General features: G+C 38.0%; 2 protein-coding genes across 3 annotated transcripts in view; both read right to left on the bottom strand.

The window, feature by feature from the left end:
- C2CD2 (C2 calcium-dependent domain containing 2) overlaps positions 1-5,474 on the bottom strand; it is a gene marked incomplete at its 5' end in the record, with an annotated part of 59,042 nt that extends 53,568 nt beyond the window's left edge. Inside the window, one exon of the mRNA XM_014937994.1 lies at positions 5,463-5,474. Coding sequence (XP_014793480.1) covers positions 5,463-5,474 — 12 coding nt within the window. The remainder of the gene's footprint in view (positions 1-5,462) is intronic.
- The window catches only part of ZBTB21 (zinc finger and BTB domain containing 21), a 31,822-nt gene extending 12,626 nt beyond the window's left edge, over positions 1-19,196 (bottom strand). The window contains exons 1-2 of one of the 2 annotated variants that reach the window (XR_001411489.1): positions 19,034-19,196; positions 5,463-8,807 (exon numbers count right to left, since the gene is read on the bottom strand). Coding sequence is in view for 1 of the 2 variants with exons in the window: in XM_014938123.1 (XP_014793609.1) it covers positions 5,618-8,794 (3,177 nt within the window). In the remaining variant the exon portion in view is untranslated. Of the gene's footprint in view, positions 1-560; positions 8,808-19,033 lie in introns of those variants that run through there. The other variant, XM_014938123.1, reaches the window with a different exon arrangement.
- Positions 19,197-19,225: the final 29 nt, after the last annotated feature.

Genomic DNA, 19,225 nt, shown 5'->3' with positions numbered 1-19,225 from the left:
CTCAAAGGTAGGTCTCATCTACTTTGAAGACAGGAGTCTAGTAAATTCTATTCCCAAAAGATACAGAGATCATTTTCTGCATCGTGGGAATCCAGACACTACATTCCCACACAAGGGTTTTTGAAGAGGGAATCACACGCAGCAAAACTGTTTTTGATGAGAGCACTGCAAAATACCATAAACATTCCTGAGAGTGTTATTTTCAAACATCTGCTCCAATCCAGTTTTAGATGAAAGAGATACTCAGTTGAAGTAACCCTGCTTCCACAAAATCCTGTTTGAAGCAACGACTGCATAGGAAGCAGAATTTGGGCTGTGCTCAAGTTTTTAAGAGACTGTCTACAGCAGTTGGTTTTCTTGTAACTGCAGTGAAAGATTCAGTGGGGCACTTATTAAAACAAACAAAAAGCCATTATTGTGGTAATGTAAAAACTACCATTTACATCCAACAAATAGATCAAAAGGTGCTCTTTTATAAACAAAATTCCCATCCCACAGCCACAATGGTATGTACAATAACATCACACTTTGCCAAGAGATTCCAGTATGAGACACAGTAATTCAAAAGAAACAAAGTGTAAGTTTATTGGACGCCAATATTTCTTAGTCAAGATCTAAGTAAAGAAAACACACAGTAGAAAAAGTTGTACAAAGCAGCAATGGATTTACATTACATTAAAGAAAAAGTTGCCCTAAGCTACTAAGTCTCAGTCCTAAAAAAAGTAAAAACCCATCCTTAATCAAAATTCAACACTGGTGTATTGAACTGATATACAATGACTATAAGGATTATAAAACCAGCTTCTTTTGTCTTACCTCAATAATCCTTTAAAATGACAAGTGATTTCGTGTAATTGGAAAATTCTATAGTAAATATATTGGATAATTCCAGTTTCTACAAACTGTAGGAAAGTATTTCCCTGTACCCAAGCACTACAAGTGATCCCATTTTCCTGCTTTTTATAAAAGGGACACTGTCAAGAATAAGCCTTAAAATGTGTACTTTATATGTATCTTGCATGTTACATTGCAAAGAGATACTTTGTTCTTGTTTTATGTACATATTTTAATTAAAAAGATGCTGCTGCAGTAGTGGGAAGCTTGTGTCTTTAAAAGGTAACGTGTATCCCTGTGAAATTGGAAAAATGGATTGAGTCCTTTATTCTGGAATAGTGAGAGAAAAGCAACGTGAAAAATAAGCTCAGCCCACAGAATTCAGACATGTTTTTCAGACATCCTTGCAACAACCTAGGATGCCCTTAACAGGCATTTTCATGCCCAAGCAGCAAGTGTTATGAGTCAATTCATGTTTTTAAATTCTTTGATTTTATTAATATCAAGTATTCTTAATACAGATAAGTACATTTACTGTATACAACCTTTCTCTTGATAGTGTCCCTTTATGTACAACAGTTATAGTACAGTTTTTCACAAGTCATTTTAAATAAACAAGAATCAATGACATTAAAAAATACTATCAGGCTGTGTTCAACAACAACAAAAAAAGATTTTAACACTGATTCATTAACAGCAACATTAGAAAAACCCAAATCCCTAAGCTTGCTTTGATTTTTATCTAAATCTTCTGGTAGGAAAATGTAAACAATTTTATTGAACAGTATAGGCACATGCCAGATTACAGGCTCATGCCATATATTTGCACCCTCATTGTTAGTGCCAAGAAGGTAGGCATAGTCTGTCCTTATCCCACGTGAGGAACTTCTAGTTTTACCACCGGAAGCTTGGAACAAAAACAGAGTACATGTAGCTTCAGACCAAACCCGCATGCCCTACTTGGGGGAAAACAAACATCACACAAAAAAAATATCTACTGGATGTCACTAGAAGGCTTGCCTAAATAGGAAATGCAGGAACAAGTCTCTTACAGCTGTGTTCTGTTTCACAGATAAGGCTACCTCTGCATTCTGAAATACACAAGACAAACTCTAGTGTCACCCACTGCTTCAGCAGGTTATTTGCACAATTAACTGCCACAGGGTGTTTCATTCACCCTTACCAAAAATAAAAAAAAAAAATTTAAAAATGGCGCAGATACAAGGAGTCGGTATTATCACTGGTTCACATCCTTTGTTTTTTGTAAATGACAGAATTATACCCTAGCTGTATAAGCAGGTTTTATGTAGAGGAAAATTCATTTTCACTTTTAGTTCTAAGACTTAAAAAAAAAATAATCTGGATGTATTTTTCTGCCATTGCTCACTTTCAATGGCTGATCCTGGTCCCAATTTAGCAAAGAACGTAAGCACGTATTTAAAAAAACCTTAAGACTGATCTCAGTGGAACTTAACCATAGGCTTAGACACTTCACCAACACAGTGCCTGAAAGGAAAAAAAGTCCCAAAACAAAATACATTTCATGGCTCAACTCTGCTCCTCTTAAATGTAATGGAAGTTTCCACTGTACTTCCACCAAAGCAGGACAGTTCTCTGAGATTTATTTGACAGATTATAAAAATAGCAAAAAAAGAAAGAATTAAAGATTCTAATCTATATATTAAAACATCTGCACATTCCTGTCACAAATTTTAAGAAAAAATGCAAAACACTTTTTATATTTAACAAGACCTTTACCTTTGTGTCACTTTAGTACACAACTACAAAATTAAACAAGTTATGATGAAGACAGGTTTTTGTATCAATAAATTTGCCTTTTATTTTGTTTGTGGCCAAACTAGACACTCTTCAAAAGACCTTTATTTATAAACAAGCAACTAACATTTTTTCATAATTTAACTTTTAAAACATATATTAAAGTTATATAAGTGGAAGCATATTTATTTCGTCTCCTCCAAAATAAACACTTCTATCAAGGGCTTAAGATACTGTATAAAAGCTAATAGAAAACCAGAACTGCTATATAAACATCTCATATTTAAACTTCAGAGATCCTGAATTCCTTTACTAAACAACAGGAACTGAATTTAAAAAAAAACCCACAGAACACGCTCAGAGTTAAAAACAAAACTTAAAAAAAAACCCCAACAAGCAACTAAAGAAAAACTTAGAAGGAGGCTATTTTAGACCAAAAATATTTTATGGATTTTTTATAGTACAAAGTATATTACGAAAAAAGTCAAGGTTTCTTCAAAGATGTTGCACAAGCTTTTTGATTTAAAGTGTGTGGAAATTATCATCATATCACGTAGCAGAATCCCAGTTGGAAGCTAGATGACTATGACATAGCTGAACTAGTTGCCACCTTCCTTTAGAAAGCACACTGATTTTTAAAAGGCTACATACAAACTTTCAGACTGTTGTGTAGAGGAATCATTGGTGAAAACTCAGGAATCATTTCAGAAAAACACATTCATATTTTCTATGCGCAGATTTCTTAAGTGCATTTAAAGGATACTTAACACAGCTTTATGTTTTTCTGATTTTGTTAAACCAGGTTAAATGCAATAACCATTTTATTTTGAAATAGTTTCTGGTAAGAAAGAAATTTAGTCTTATTAGATGCAAGAGAAAAGTCAGTAACTTTTTTAGAATAGAATGTCACTATTAAACAAGTACCTTATTTCAATTGCAATGTCACTGAAAGAGTTTGACTCATATTCTAACAAATTAGCATAAGCATATTCAGATACAATTTGCCTGAAAGAGGACAAAAGAGGACATAATGTTACTATTAGAAGTATTAAGTAACAATTTTAGATTTTAATCAAAAATGAAACAGAAGATGCTTGAAATTTTTTGGAAGCTGAAAAAAAGTTGGGGGTCCATCCTGACCAAAAAAAAAAAAATCTGTTGAAAAAAAATGGTAGCACACTTGGGCTTTCACTGAGAAAAATCTACTCCTGTGCATGCCTCACCAAGATGCTCATCCTCAGATTCTTAGGAGTTACACTTGTGCTTAATTTTGCTAAATCTTAGTGTCAGCTTGCAATTCTTTTTACTTTTGAGTTAGGGATGCTGAAAAAAATGTCATGGTTACATACACAATTAAAGCCTCACTCCTGATCCTCCTGAAATTGGTGACCAAATTCCTGCTGCTTTCAGCAAACACAAACTGGGCTCTGACTAGGTGGTGTGGAACTGGGTAAAGTTGGTCAGGATCATAAATAACTGTTTGCATCATTTACGTTCACTTTAATCCATCACCACTCCATTAAGTCTAAATTCTAGCATAATAATTTTTCACTGTTTACCACCTACTTCTGGGTAAATATTTGTTTTACTTACAGAACAATTTTGGACCCTTGCCATAGCTTCTGGTAAATATCTATGATACTACTTACATTAAATGCTCCAGTTGTGATTTGATGTAAAATAATGGAACTACACAGAATATCTGCAGCCCATTATTACCACGATTTTCAACAAATTAGAAAATTGCAACACAGTATCACAAATTATAGAAACCAGCAGAAAGAAATATTCTATGCATTGTATTCATAAAATGCAGTGATTGTAGTGTGATGTTTTTCCCTCTGCTTTGAGCTGGATATGTATGCTTAATACAAATCTCAAATACATACTTCTTCATTTATACAGGTGTCTATATAAATATTTACATTTTTAGCTTTTGTTAAAACATATCTTTATACTCATGGCCAAGCTTATTACTGTATGTAGGAACACAACTCATCTTCTGTCCCTTAATGAGCTCTCTTTTTTTCATTTAATAGTCATACATTCCTTTGTAGTTAGAATTACAAACAGTTGTACAAATAGTGGAAACAAAATTATGAAAGTTGTCTGACATCCATTCAATCTTAGTTCATATTATAAACAGTACCATTTGCGTTACGATGGCTGTTAATACAATGACTTTAGCTACTGAAGTATCTATAGTAAATTAGTCTTTGGGACATTATATAAAGCAAAGTACCCCCTCCCCCAATTTTCCTTAGAAACATAATTAAATGGCTGAAAGCAGGCTTGCTGCTACTTTTTAATATAAAATCTTAGTAATAATATTGCTGACTTTAGATTCTATTTTAATTTGCACAAGTTCCATATAACAACAAAACATTTCTATGTTCCCTTAAAATATCAAACATTCGTATCCAACAACATCAGGATTACTCAAACTTGAGGTTTATTTGTTATTGCTAAAGGTTTCTAAGACCTAAGTCAATACAGCAAGACACTCCATCCACTTCCTCCCTAACTCCAAGTGTATGGCAACTATTTATATGGAGCTTGTGTGTTGGTTTTTTATTTAAAAAAAAAAATAATTAATGAAGTTGGTTACAGTATTTCACTACTATAAACTCACAGTTAGAATCCAAATTGTTGTTGCTCTTTCATTTAATATATAACTTTATATATAATACACACGCACACACCAACATCACAGGATGAAGATCCATGCATACAATCCAGATGTGATCGTATTTCAGTGTTAAATGAAATAAAAATTATTCTGTTACTATTAGATCCCAGACCACAGTATTTTAAATTACTCTGCTTTCTACCTACTAACTAAATTAGTTTACCTTAATCTTCCAATCCAAGCAGCATCACAAATTCCAAATTTTTCCATCGTCGTCGTTGTTATCTTGATCCTCTTAGGTTTCTAGTTTATATGGCATACATCTGAAATCCTGAACACAGCCTCCACTGAACTAGCTTTTTAAGGTATCTGTTAAAGCTAATTGTGTGTCTGTTCGTGGCTCCAAAGACTAAAAGCTGTCTTGAAAGTCCTATGACAGAGCTTACACATGTATTGTCTTTTGAACGTGATTGCTGAGAGTGGTGGAGCATGATAGAAGAGCGTATCTGACTCCTGTGGTACAAATAATTTTTCAGTAGTAGTGGAGCTTTCAGACAAGCCTGTTGGACTATCAGGCTCCAAAGGCTGGATTTTGGGGAGGGGTGGGGGTGGAGGTAAGGGTGGTGGTGATGGGGAATTAGCTGGTGGACATATCTCAGGCTCTTTATTTGCGGATTCCTCTGCGGTCTGTGACATATGAGACTGGAAGTGACTCCACAGACGGAAATTGGTTCGGAAGGCCTTGTTACACACGTGACAAATAAATGGTTTCACAGAGCATAAGAGCTCTTGGTGACGCTCCAGCTGTTTGCGTACAGTGAAAATCTTCCCACACTTTTCACAGGGCCACAAACCAGCATCCTTGTTGGAGACTACTTCCTTAGGTTCTCTGCTCGTTTCGCTGACCTCATCCTCTACATCATCTGCAGGCTCTTCTTTGATCTGAATTTTAAACTGCTTGGAAACACTTAAGTCTTCAGGTAGGCATGAGGAATCTTCAGAATCAAAATTTATTTGTTCTGACGAATCACTGAATACACCATCTTCCTTCGCAGCAACAAAATTGTTCATTTTATTGGACTCTGACTGGGGAGGCAATCTTGACGAGCTAGTAATTTCTCCATTGTGATCCAGGATAGGTAAAGAAAAGTTCTCTGATGGAGCCATTGTGTTTTGATTGTGAACTTCAACTTGATGACGCCAAATACTAAAGGATGATTTAAAGGTACGCATACACTCAAGACAAGTAAGCTTCTTGTATTCACACTTGCTTTCATGCTCATGCTTCAGCTCTGGAGAAGAAAATCTGACGCCGCAGTAAGGACAGATAGTAGCATTTCTACAGAGTCGCTCATGATTTCCCTGTTCAATAAGTGAAGAGAGCTTGGCGTTGCAGAGACGGCACTGATAAACCTCTTTGCTTTCTACTGGACTTTCGATATGAGCATGATCTTTCGGCTTAGGAGCCTTATTTCCTCCAATTGGTTTCTCCCCTGGGTGCATTTTTATGTGCTGTTTAAATTGTGAGAGGAAACGATAAGCTTTCCCACAGTAGGTGCAAAGATAGGCTCCTTTGGTTCTCGATCTTAAATTTCGTTTGATGACTTGTTGTGCTTGTGAAGCAGACTGTCCCTGAAAACCTTGCTTGCCACGTCTTAGTTTAACTATTAGAGCTTTTTTAATTTCTCTCTCTCTCACTATATCGATCAGTTTTCTTTGGAATTTTTCATCCAAAACAGCATGTGAACTGGAAGCAGGCGAGGGATTCTTCACGATTCCATGTTGTGTCTGGCAGTGGGTCCACACCTTGAAATTTGTGTGAAATCTCTTGTGGCATATGTCACAAGCATAGGGCTTTTCTGGATTATGATACATGTTAACATGACGATGAAGACCTGCTGTTGACCGGAAAATTTTAAGGCAGTGCTTGCATTTAAATTTTTTATTTGGTCTTGCTTCTTCCATCTCACTGTATTCATCTTTACTGACATCAGAATCAGGAAAATCAGCATCAAGGTGCGTAGGGCTTGAGCCTTCCCCAAAGTTATCTTCTGACCCAGGAGAACCCTGCTCATCCGCCTTCTGTTTCTTAAACGGTAGTCTTCTGTCGTCTTGAAAACTCCTTTTTGCTGGAATTCTGCTTGGTTCCTTATGATCATCCTCGGTTTTAAAAGGAAAGTCTTTATTTGTCGATGCTGAAGCATCACCCACTGTAACTCTTATTATTTCGGCAGGATCTGAAAGCGGGCTGCTAGGTTCAGTTTTTATTCGCACCTCTGTGAGAGGGGAAGCAACCTCCCTATCAGTTGACTGAGAGGCACTGAAAGATCTAAGGCGATGCGGGTGTATTACCTGGGGTTTTTCATCTAAGACTAACTTCTCTGATGACTCCTTCAAGGACGACTTCTGAGATACAACATTAAATATCTTCTGGGAATCGTTAGTTCCCGGTGAGGAGGATGATGATACCTGTGAAGGTTTTAGGTCAACAGAAGGCGAGTAAATAGGAACCTGGCTGTCCATGGACAGTGACCTTCGAAGGAGACTTTTTACAAGTGGCCCACTTCTGTCAATACTTTGGTTTTCTGGACCAGATCCGCTAGATGGAATTACTAGCCCTAACTTTGAGTAGTACAGCAAATTCCTGTCTTCACCTTGACCATTTCCTTTTCCTGCCTCTCGCAACAAAAATGTAGATTCTGATGCACCACGCAGAGACAAGACTGGTGGACGCAGTCTTTTTAATGACATCTCTGCGGCCTTTGCTCTTAAAAGCTGACCACTGCTTCCTGGTTCATCGCTTGCAATTTCTTTCTCTGCTAACGGCATTTGAGGCAGCACTGTGTTCCTTTTCACTAAACCACCTCTGCTCTGATCCTCCACAGTTCCAGAAGTTTCATGAAGCTTGGTATAGCTCACAGGGCTTTCTTTCAGCCATCTCCTTTCAGTCAGTGATAAGTTATGAAGGGTTTCAGTTGGTTTTGTTACTTGTGGTCTACTGCTAGTTTTGACAGCAACAGAGGGTGAAGGTTTAGAAGTATGGCTTAAATCATGTTGTGTTTGACTTACACTTTTCACTTGTGCTTCAATTCTGTTCTGACAAACAATGACACTTCTCTTCTGAGAACTACTTTCGTCTTCATCTTGATACAATATTTTCTTAACAGGGCAAGCAGGAAAAGGAGCTTGAGGACTCTTAGAAACAATGTTTGTGAGAAAGGATATTCCAAGACTGTAGCCCAGTTCTTGCACAGCTGCAAGACTGCCTTTTTCAATGAACAAGGATGAAGAATAAATGTAGTTTAAAACATTATCAAAAGCATCTGGTTCACAAAAGTCGAGTTGAAACACTGACTGAGACTCATTCTCCTTATTTGTGAACAGAGTTTGGAAGTATTCACTGCTGGCAGCCAGAACATTTTTATGAGCTCGAAATTTCTGATCTCCTACTATAAGAACAACATCACACAGCTGTCCTTTCAGACGCTCCTCATTCAGCGCACTTAGAAGTGAAATGGCATGTGCTGGATTTATGTAATGCAAGAGCCCCTCCATGATTCTGATGTTTCTGAAAAAGAACAACAACAAAAGAAAAGTTGTAGGTTGCCTTATGTGAACAGTTGTTAGAGATAAAGTAAACACACCTAATTCCTCTGTACCTCATAATCTGGCTAAACCACCATCAACAGTGCTGAAGAATGCAGCATGTTTAGAGGAAAGATATGGAAATTAAACCAATGTTATTAGCTCCAACAGACGCATAGGTACAAGAATCACAGAATCATAGATGGTTGGAGTTGGAAGTGACCTTAAAGATCATCAAGTTCCAACCTCCCTGCCATGGGGCAGGGACACCTCCCACTAGACCAGGTTAGAAGAACCAGCTGATGTGCCTACTTTCAAATACACTGTTAATCCCTGATCTGACACCAAGAATGTTACACCTAACTAACTGGGGCAGCTGTGTTCTCTTCCTGTAATACACCTGTCTACGTGAAGGAACAGTTCATTCATTTCACTCTTGATTATCTTTTCTCAATTTTATGAAGATCCATCTTGACAACTGCATTGATAAACTCTTGACTCAGATATCTAAGGCTTAGATACACCAAGTCACCTTTCTGAGGCTAAGCAAACCTGACAGTTTCCTGCTGACTAAACAAATTAATGGGGTTTTGTTGTCATTTTTAATAGAATGATGGAGGGGACATTAATACTGGGAAGGGAGAAGGAAGCAGGATTAATGTTTGTAATTTAGATTAATTTATCATGTTTGCTTATGTTTAATAAGTGTTGTAAACATATACTTCTAGCTATCAAATATGCTTCACTTATAACCGCACTGCACTAACAGGATCTGGTTTCTTGGAAATTTCACAATTAAAATTGAAGTATCTCCGCATTGCTTTGTTCTATCTTAAAAGCAACCAGAGAATTTAACTCCCCATCTTATTCATTATCATAAGAGCACTTTATGTCCACAACCCATATACCTGAGGAACAATAAGCCCAAATTAAACTGCAGTGCAGAAATCCCCATGTTCCATATATTTCAAAACAGAGCCCACTCCATACCGCAGGTTGTCTCAATAACTCAACAGCCTGCCCCTGATTAGATCTTAACAAATGAAGAGAATCAGGTTTTAAGTCAGTTTAAACAAACAACTTCTGTGGCATGAATTGAAATTTATGTATCTGGCACATGCACACAGACACACAGAGAAATAAGCAATATCCATTTTTTTTTTTTCTTGGATACTTTTACAATTCTGTTCAAGTTAACCTGTAAGAATTTTACACTACCTTCCTCTGTGATGGTAGTACAACAAGTCAATGATGTGTCTGTTAAATTATCTTCTTTCTACAGTTGACAAACTACTCTTTAGATATTTATACATGATGTATACTACTACAACAAAAAGGTTTCACTATTCATCAGTTTACAAGAAAAACTGAAAAGTTTGTAAAAATAAAAAGCAATATTAAGAAGCTGTAACCCCATCATTAATAAATGTGGGTGGTAAGTCTTACAACTAATGCATATAAAAAAGCGATCAAAGTCTAAGTTGGCATTATTAAGAAATGACATAAAGGGTGCCACATACAGTGTCTCAGGGCACTGATCATATCACAGGACTGAACTATGACATCTACACCTGAAATTACCAAATGAGTTAATAGTGTCAGAGCAATAGCAGAAGCAGAATTCTGTTTCTTCCCCAGATCTGTCTCTTTACTGAGTGTTTCAGTGTCTTGCAGTGTCATTTCATAAACACTAATTTATCCTTAATTCACCCCAGATATAATGCATAATGCCCCACTCCCCCATCTAAAAAAAGCAGAGTAGTCAAGCTTCTAAGAAATTGAGAAAAAACACTCTGTTTTGTTTTGCTTTCTATCTTTTGCTTAAAAGAACTGTCTGGGCAGTGTCAATTACCCATCTCCTTTGTGGATGCCACCTCAATTTAAAGTGGTGGAGTCTGACTGGCCCTAATCCAGCTCTCATGAGCACCCATTAGAACTTCGAGTGTTGCAAGAATGCACCTTTTCCATTAGTTTCATCTGAAAGAAATTGAGTTTGCAAACTCAGGTGATTCACCTGTGATGCAAGCTGCAGCACGGCATATGGACATAACAGATCAACGATGTGCTGATGAAGTAAATTCAAATTAAAACAGTATTGTAGAGACCCCCAACAGAAGTTGCTGCAGCAACCATACATCAAGGACACAGTGGGAAAGGATTATATTAGTCAAATGTTTTATTTGAATCTGCTTTTCCCAGGCCTTGTGTCTCATGTAAGGCACAGGCAGAATAAACACCATGTAATCACTATGTGTTCCTTTGTGGTAACACAGTAATGCCACTAGTAGAGACCAGTGTAAAATCTACATGTCTAAAGCAGAATCCAATAGTCACACATCCTTCCTTCCACATTCTCCTTTTTTTATTCATAGAACACCTTCAATTTATTTAAACAAGACAGAGATAAGCATCCCACTACACTCCTTCCCTCCTTTTGCAGACCAAAGTCTCTTCTGTGCAGTGAAGGAGGCAGAGCTCTTTGCTGCAATGGAACTCTGTCACTTTAACAGTAACCAAGGCTGCAACATACACAAATGGCAAGGGACCAAATTAATCCTGCAAAGGCAGCTTTAATCCTGGTATTGCCTAATTCAAGTGCTTGACTTTCAGCTTAATAGCCTTTAAACATAACAGTCAGAAATAAACCAAGCTATGATATGTTAAGAAACAGAACCAGAACTGGTTTGCAGAACCATCTTGACACATTTACACAGATCATCTGAAAGCCTGAAGTACTTAAATGTAAAAAAAAACACCCAAAAGATTACCACAGTAAATGTACAATGTGTTAAAATTTCATTACATGAACACTTTTCAGTAACAAAGTTGATCCAAGGCATTCCTACTCTCTTTTGTTCATCTTATCTGCACATGGCATTTCACTCCTTCAGCTATGCCTGTACAAATATTTGCAGGCTTCCATTACACAGCAGATCAGACAATAAACCAAAACCAAATAATACTTCTTTTCAAATGCTAGTCAATTTTTATATTAAACAACAATCTCAAGAATGAATGCATTGACATAACTGAAGAGGCAGCAAAGCAGCCATAGGAAGGTAGGAACTCCAACAGTTTGGCATCAAAGCCAATGCCCATCCGACTGCAACTCAGCCCCAACACAAAAGGTGTGCCTAGGTACTGGACAGATAACAGAACTATGGCCGTATCTTGGACTACTAGATTTGATTCCAGGTATTTGAGGAATCACACTTCTTCAGCTGAAGATTATTTTGCCATTAACTACCTAAGCTCTTTCCTCCAGATAATCTGCTTCTGTTGTATCCAACCATTTTTTCCCTGCCAACTTCACTACTGACTGGAAACAAAGCTCTTCAAAAGCTCTTCTTCTTGCAGAAAATCTCCCATTGTCTGTGTTCAGGTGCCACATGCTATATAGCAGCTGCTGGTCCTCAGGAGGCACAGTGACAGCAAGACCCAGGAAGGGCAAGTGCAGCAGAAGGAAGACACCTGCAGCCTTCTTTCAAAAGGCCAGAAAGAGATTTTAGTATCAATCTTCAACAGCACTCTACTGATCTCAGCAAACTAGCTTTCAGAGACTTAAGTACTGTATTTGCAACAAGATCTATTTTTTTAAACAAGGATAGAAAAAAACACCTCTACTATTTCAAAATTACACTCTGCAAAAAAGGAAATTTCTACTCGGGAAGCTCCTCACAAGGAAAGGGTGAAAAGGTTTAATTTTTGGCTCAGTGGTCCATTGATCTTCAACAGCTACCTGCCTTTGAAGTGGCAGCTCCCCTTACTTTCCTCTGTCCCTTACTCTCACGTTTCCTGCTCCCAGCCCCCTGGTACCCTCCTCTTCCTTTCATCAGCTCTGCTGCTTATTTGACCTTCCAGTAAGTTGATTCAGCTCCCTAAAATGAAGCAGGAAACAAACAAAGAAAACCAACCCTGTTTTTTAATATCTGTTTGCTATTTCATAGAATGGTTTGGGTTGGAAGGGACCTGAAAGACCATTAAGTTCCAACCCCCCTGCCATGGGCAGGGACACCTTCCACTAGAGCAGGTTGCTCAAAGCCCCATCCAGCCTGGCCTTGAACACCTCCAGGGATGGGGCATTCACAGCTTCTCTGGGCAAACCTATTTTATATGTTGGCTTAATCAGCTCATTAAGAGGTCAGACAAGCACTAAAGTTGCAGCAAGAGAAGCCATGAAACTACCCATTCTTTGTCAGCAAGTTGTTCAATCAGCTTTGCCTATCTGAAACTTCACTTTCAGAAACAATGAAGACACTGATGCTGAAACTTTACAAATAGAATCAGGCAGACATTTACGGGAAAAAATTCAGCATAAGAGCTTACACTTGCAAATACACAAGTAGCTAAAATAAGATGTTGATGTTGCCTAATGACTTTCATTATAAGGACATAGCTGTCAGCTACAGCTATGTTAATAGCATGTTGGGGGTGGTGGTGGGAAAGACGATGTTCTGAAGCACTTAATGAGATGCAATGTTGCAGCAAGGAGGCGCCAGGGCTGTGAGAAACTACAGGCTGAGAATACAAGGAAGGAGGAGGAAATGCACACAGAGATAGGCAACAAGAGAGACAACAGCGGTTTCAACAGGGAAAACATACATAAGGAGTGTGGTGAGGGCAAACCCACTAAAAAACCCAAAGAAACATGGATTATAAAACTCAGCCAAGAAATACAAGCAGCTTCCTGGGGTATTGTAGTGGTCTGGGCAGGTAAATGCAGGAATGTTGCACTCAGTTGTGAGTGCACAATCCTCCTTTGCAGAGAATTTGATGGCTCTGGTAATTCATGTGCTGTTTCAGACACATAGGGGGAAAAGAGTCCCATTACTCACCAAGAGTCTAGATGCAAAAGAAACCTACACTGCTTAAACTTCTACTCAAGTATCCTATGCTGAATTATATTATTTGAGTTTGACAGCATTTTATCAAATCCCTCTTCTCCCATGTTGCCTTTAAACACAGATACTCTCCTACAGTCCATATATAAATACACACACCCCTACACACCCCCAAAAGCTATATGTAAAAGCTCCAAACCTGCAGGGCAAGATTGTTTGCAGTTCTATAATCTTTTTCTGACTAAATAGTTGAGTAATCTCTTACTGTAAGTTCAGGGATTCTGTCTTCCTGGATTTAATGAAATGTGATTTCAACTGCTATTGCTGTTTTCCACAGCAGACAATACTGTGAACTTCCTCCATAAGGACAATTGTTTTTCACTTCCAATAGGTCAGCAACAAGGAGAGACTCACGGGTACGAAGACAGCCATAAAATTACATAAATATTTGCTAGTGTATGAAATTGATGTATTAATTTCCAACTATTTATCCTCCACACATACAGAAGTGGAAATTTAAGGAGACAAAAAGAAGAAAATCTATAATATTGTGCAGTCTCTCTATCTTGCCCTCCACTAGAGACAAATAATTAGCAGTTACCCTGATACAGACTAGAAATTTTCTTAGAAATTAGAGGCTACTTTTCACATTCAGATCATACCCATAGTTTTGCCAGCTGACACTCAGAATAACTCCTCCTGACTTACAGCAAACTACACAATGTCAGAGTAACACCACATAGCTCTGCTTTTCCTTCTTATTCCTGTTGACAAACAAGCAGGAGCTACAGGTGCAACTTCATCTTATTCTCAGCCCAATTTAACGGGGGATTGCTCCTGCAAGGAGCAGTCCATGTCTCCTCCCCCTGTCCAAGGAAGGCCCAGCTTGCTGTCTGATCAGTAAACTGATCCAGATGACCATGGGGATTGCACAACTACTGTATATAAGGGAGAGGGCAGGAATGTGTGCTGGCTGTGAGCTTTTCCCATTCTTCTTGAACGAGTTCACAAAGATTAAAACACACTAAACACTGTTTCATAAAATATTTGTCCAGGGCCTCAATGCCTCAACTGAAAGGTGTATAACTCATCATCCAAATTGCTGTAAACTAAATGAAGAAACGAAAAAGTTTAAAAAATCCTTTCCCAAAGGAGTTCTTCAGTTCTCATTCTCAAGTTTTGTAACATTACCATTAAACTCTATGATGGGACAAGACCTAAAGGGCTGATGCCAAAATATACATTTTAAACACCTACTAAAAGCTCATTCCCAAGAATATTTCCTATTATTTTTGGGTAAGAAATGCGTGAAGTCAAGAATTTGAAGAAGAGGAGACACACACCAAACACATTCCCTTGTATTCTTTCTACAGGTTGACTTTATTACTTTATTGGTAATGCTGAGATATACTTACCAAACTAACTAATATTCAATCATCTGCTTTCCTGTATGAGCCACTCTTCCATTGTTTAACTGGCTCAATTCACAATAAAATCTTGTCTATGTACTCCTTTTAATTTTGCTGGTATAGTGAAAATGATGAACCCTTATTGCAGGCTTATTTCTATTAATATAAAGGTGCTTTTTGCAGGCATAGTATATTTCAGATGGGAAGTGAAACCAATTATACCCATATAAGGTACTTTTCTACCAACAGAATTGTGTTTACACTAAGGTTTCTATAAGAAAACTAGAGTTGGGAAAAATATCATGCACTTAATCTGAAACAACCAGAACTACTATAAAAGCTGAACCTAAAAAACTGCCAAGTGAGACACTTATGATTCAGGGAACACAGGTATCTTCCACCCACTGAAGGGATCCAAAGAAAACTCCATTCAGCTATCATCTTCATTCAGCCATCATTAATCATGGGCAAGATACTGGGAAGACCACAGCAATTTGACATAAGAGATTTACAAGGTCATGAGTAGCACGTGGAAGATTTTCAGCTTACTCAAAATCCATGTGCATTTGGAGGCAAGCAACATCTCATGTACTTTTAAAAAAAAATATTAAAAAAATCCTCTTCCATGAACAAAAACACTATGCATTTTTTCTTCATTCCTCAAAAGTATTTATGAGAAAGGAGCTGGTCTTACTCTTAACTTCCAGGGTTACTTGGCCATTGATCTCAATAGCTGAAGGATTGTCCTCAAGGTTATGTCCTGGCACAAAATAAACCAACTTCTCTTGGTTGTGACAGGTGGATTAGGTTGTGGCAAACGTATATTAGAAATCACTAATTTAACTGCTTTTTCATCCACAATTCTTAATTTGCTTTAAAAGTATTTCTGTGAGGCATACTTACTGTACCAAGCACACCGTTTTTGAAAAATTCTCCAAAGATACTCACAAATGTATTCAGAACAGAACACCAAATAGTTCACTCCAAAGTAGCTCTCCCATTGTTTTTCTAGCTGGTGGACATCCACCCCACTGGCACTACTGGTACACTCCTAGTTCCAGTGTACTGTGGTGTCAGGTTTGGTGCTGGCCTATGTATGAATGCTGGAGGGAAATATGTGAGTTGGAGGGATGGGGGGCAAGGGAGTGGCTGGGTCACCCACTGTCCCCCCTGTAAGAGCTGTCCCTAAGATAACCACAACTTATCAAAGGGATTACTGAGAACAAACTGCAACCTAAAGATTACTCACACTGTTAAGTGCTGATGTGGGATAAACCACAGATAAGGAGATTAATGCTCTGATACAAAAAAGGAAAAAATATTTCTTCCTTTACCGAAGAATGACATATAATTGTATATGAATTACGATGAAAGGACAAGTTTCATGACATTTTTAGGAAATTATTTGGCCAAAGGATTTTTCATGCCTTTTCATCACAGGTTGTATGGAAAGATTCTGTACAACAAAGGTGTAGTGTTTCACTAAATCTCAGAGGGAAAACCCGCTCAACAATCAGGACTAGGTGATTTTAAAACTTGGGGTTTTTTATGGCCCATAAGACTGCTGAACTGATGGTGGTAGTGGTGAAGGTGGAATGAGTGTAGGAAGGTAGAACAGTTGCTCAACAATTTTTCTTGTTTGTAAAACATGCCTGCACTATTCTAGAACAACATAATACATAAAGTAGCCATAAGCAAAGACAACATGTATTTTTTTTTTATTTCACTGCTGAATGAAAGACAATAAGAGAACTGCTATCATAAATATTATCACTAAGGAAAAAAATCAGAAAAAAAGATTACCATACATAGACTAATATTACAGCTACACCATAAATATTTGGGGAAAGCAACTCCCTCTGCACAGAACATCTATTTTAAAGCAGAGCATATTGCAGTCTTTACACTTGCAACAAATAATTTTGCTAGCTCTAAAGATATTTTTTTTTCCCTTCCGAAGATCTCAGATCATTAAATGTAGCAGAGTTCATTATGAAACAGCGCAGTTGCTCAAAAGTTGAGAATTTCTTTTAATGAGAGCTGGAAATAGCTGCAACTGTAGTGTGTGACTCACAGCATAGTACCTCCCAGCGCAGTACAAACCATATGGTGGTTACAGCCTAACTTCCTCTCCCCAGCTCCTCCTTCCTCTACCCTGTAAGTCTACACTTGTTTATAGACCATAGTTATCACTATTTTGCAGATAAAACAACTTTCAAAACCTTGAAACCTGTAACTGGAAACTACTTGATGGTTTTTTACAGTAACTGCTTCACAGCTGCTGAAGTTCAAAAATAAACAACTTCAATACAGTATGAGAGCTCAGGCTTTCTGTGAAGTTGTGCTTTTAAACTCAAATGTTGGGACGCCTCTAACTAATTTTAAGGAAAGCAGAGTCAACCATTACTATGAAGATGCACTAACTATTTAATTTTCTGTGTATCAGTATTGTCCAACATCACACACAAGAAACGTGAGTTCATGAGCCCCAGTCTCTTAATGATATCAAGCTTCTATTGATCTGGAGGGTTCTCAATCTAAGAAGCCTGTTGAATTTGAATCAGCTGACAGTATCATCCTGGCACTTGGAACCTACATGGCAGAAAAAGGAAGCAGAAATGTTCTCATTTATTATACTTGTGTACCATTAAGCGTACAGCACAAAGAGGACCTCAGGAACTTCTTACAAGCTACTGTCTCTTCTTATATTAAATAAGAGTGCTAATAAGTGCTAAAGGATAAGTTACCTTAAGCATTTTAAAAAGCACCCATTTTGACTTTAATCCTGTTTTGGATCACAGGGAAATGTTGAAATTAGTGGAAGAGCAAGAGCATCACTGAGAGCAAGAGATGTGGTCACCCACTCTCAGTTCCAACATCTAGGGGTGACCTTGGCTCCAGCAGGCTCAGGGGAGCTCACAGCTGGAGAAATTCCTGATAAATCCTGGCCTGGTACACAATGTTGCAGTTGAAAACTCTGGAGATTGTAATCTGTGACAGTCCCCTGCAAGTCCTTACTGATATTCTTTAAATGCTCATGATCCAGTCAGATTGAGTGGATTTTCTACAGGTGGAGTAAACCAAATGTTCTTATGAGATTACAGCTGTAGAGCATATGGGTAATAACATTTCTGAGAGAAAGGGATGTCAGATCCCCTTTCACCCAAGAGATGGCCACATAATTTGTTTTTTGCAAGCAAGTTTTATAAAAACAGTTACTAAAGTTTGCTCAAAAGTTCCCCTCAAGAACATCAGCAAAACCCTGGTGGAAAATTTTAGTCAAAGCAGTTAAGTTTGTCAGTTTGAGCAAGGTCAGAACAGAACACTGTAATTCAAGTGTTTAGGCAAAACAAATATAAAAGTGGTACTAGATTTATCTTTAATACATGTTTACTACTCCTGATTTAATATCAAAAACCTTGTTGTAGAAGGATACTTTTAAAAAAAACGATTTTCATATTAACATTTATCTAAGGATAAAAACATTAACTACAACTTCATTACAAGATTTTTTTGTATATACAAAAATTTCTGAGACTATGTAGTTCATCATGATCTCTTATACCTGCAGCCTACCTACCTCTTCTTTCCACTGTCAGTCCAACAACAGAAATACAGAACAGCTTTTAAAACAAGTGCCCTGTGATTATTAAGAGTCTACTCAGCACACAACGAAGTTCCACGATATTTCCTGCCTCATAACTCCTTTAGATTGTTCTTCTGAGGTTGAACACTTCACAAGCTGTATGCAGTCTGGACATACCATAACGGTTTGGACTTTAAAGAGCATTAAAGAACAATCCCCTCTGACAGCTGTGATCGGGCAAAAAAACACCTTCCACACACCAACACACAGCACAGAGCATTTTTCCACTAGTTATGAGAGGTACTTTTTCCCTACTCATGAATAACACAGCCAAAGAGCACTTGGACTAGTAAAGCTACAGTGCGTTTAATACCTGCATGTACTTATAGGTGGCAGGAACCTTGCCGGATTGCCTTCCGCCCTGAAATTTGCCGGCGAGCGCGGCTCCCCCTTCAAGCCACACCGGGGCGGGCCTACGGCGCGGAGGGGCAGCCCTCCCGCATCCTCTCCCCATGTTTGACGGTTGGCAGCCGAGCCGGTAATCCGCCACTGGCGGAGAGCCGTG

Source organism: Calidris pugnax, unplaced genomic scaffold (assembly GCF_001431845.1).
Source record: "Calidris pugnax isolate Ruff unplaced genomic scaffold, ASM143184v1 scaffold25, whole genome shotgun sequence".
Classification (NCBI taxonomy): Eukaryota; Metazoa; Chordata; class Aves; order Charadriiformes; family Scolopacidae; genus Calidris; species Calidris pugnax.
The sequence above is the reverse complement of the archived record's forward strand: the minus strand, read 5'-3'. Positions and strand labels throughout refer to the sequence as shown.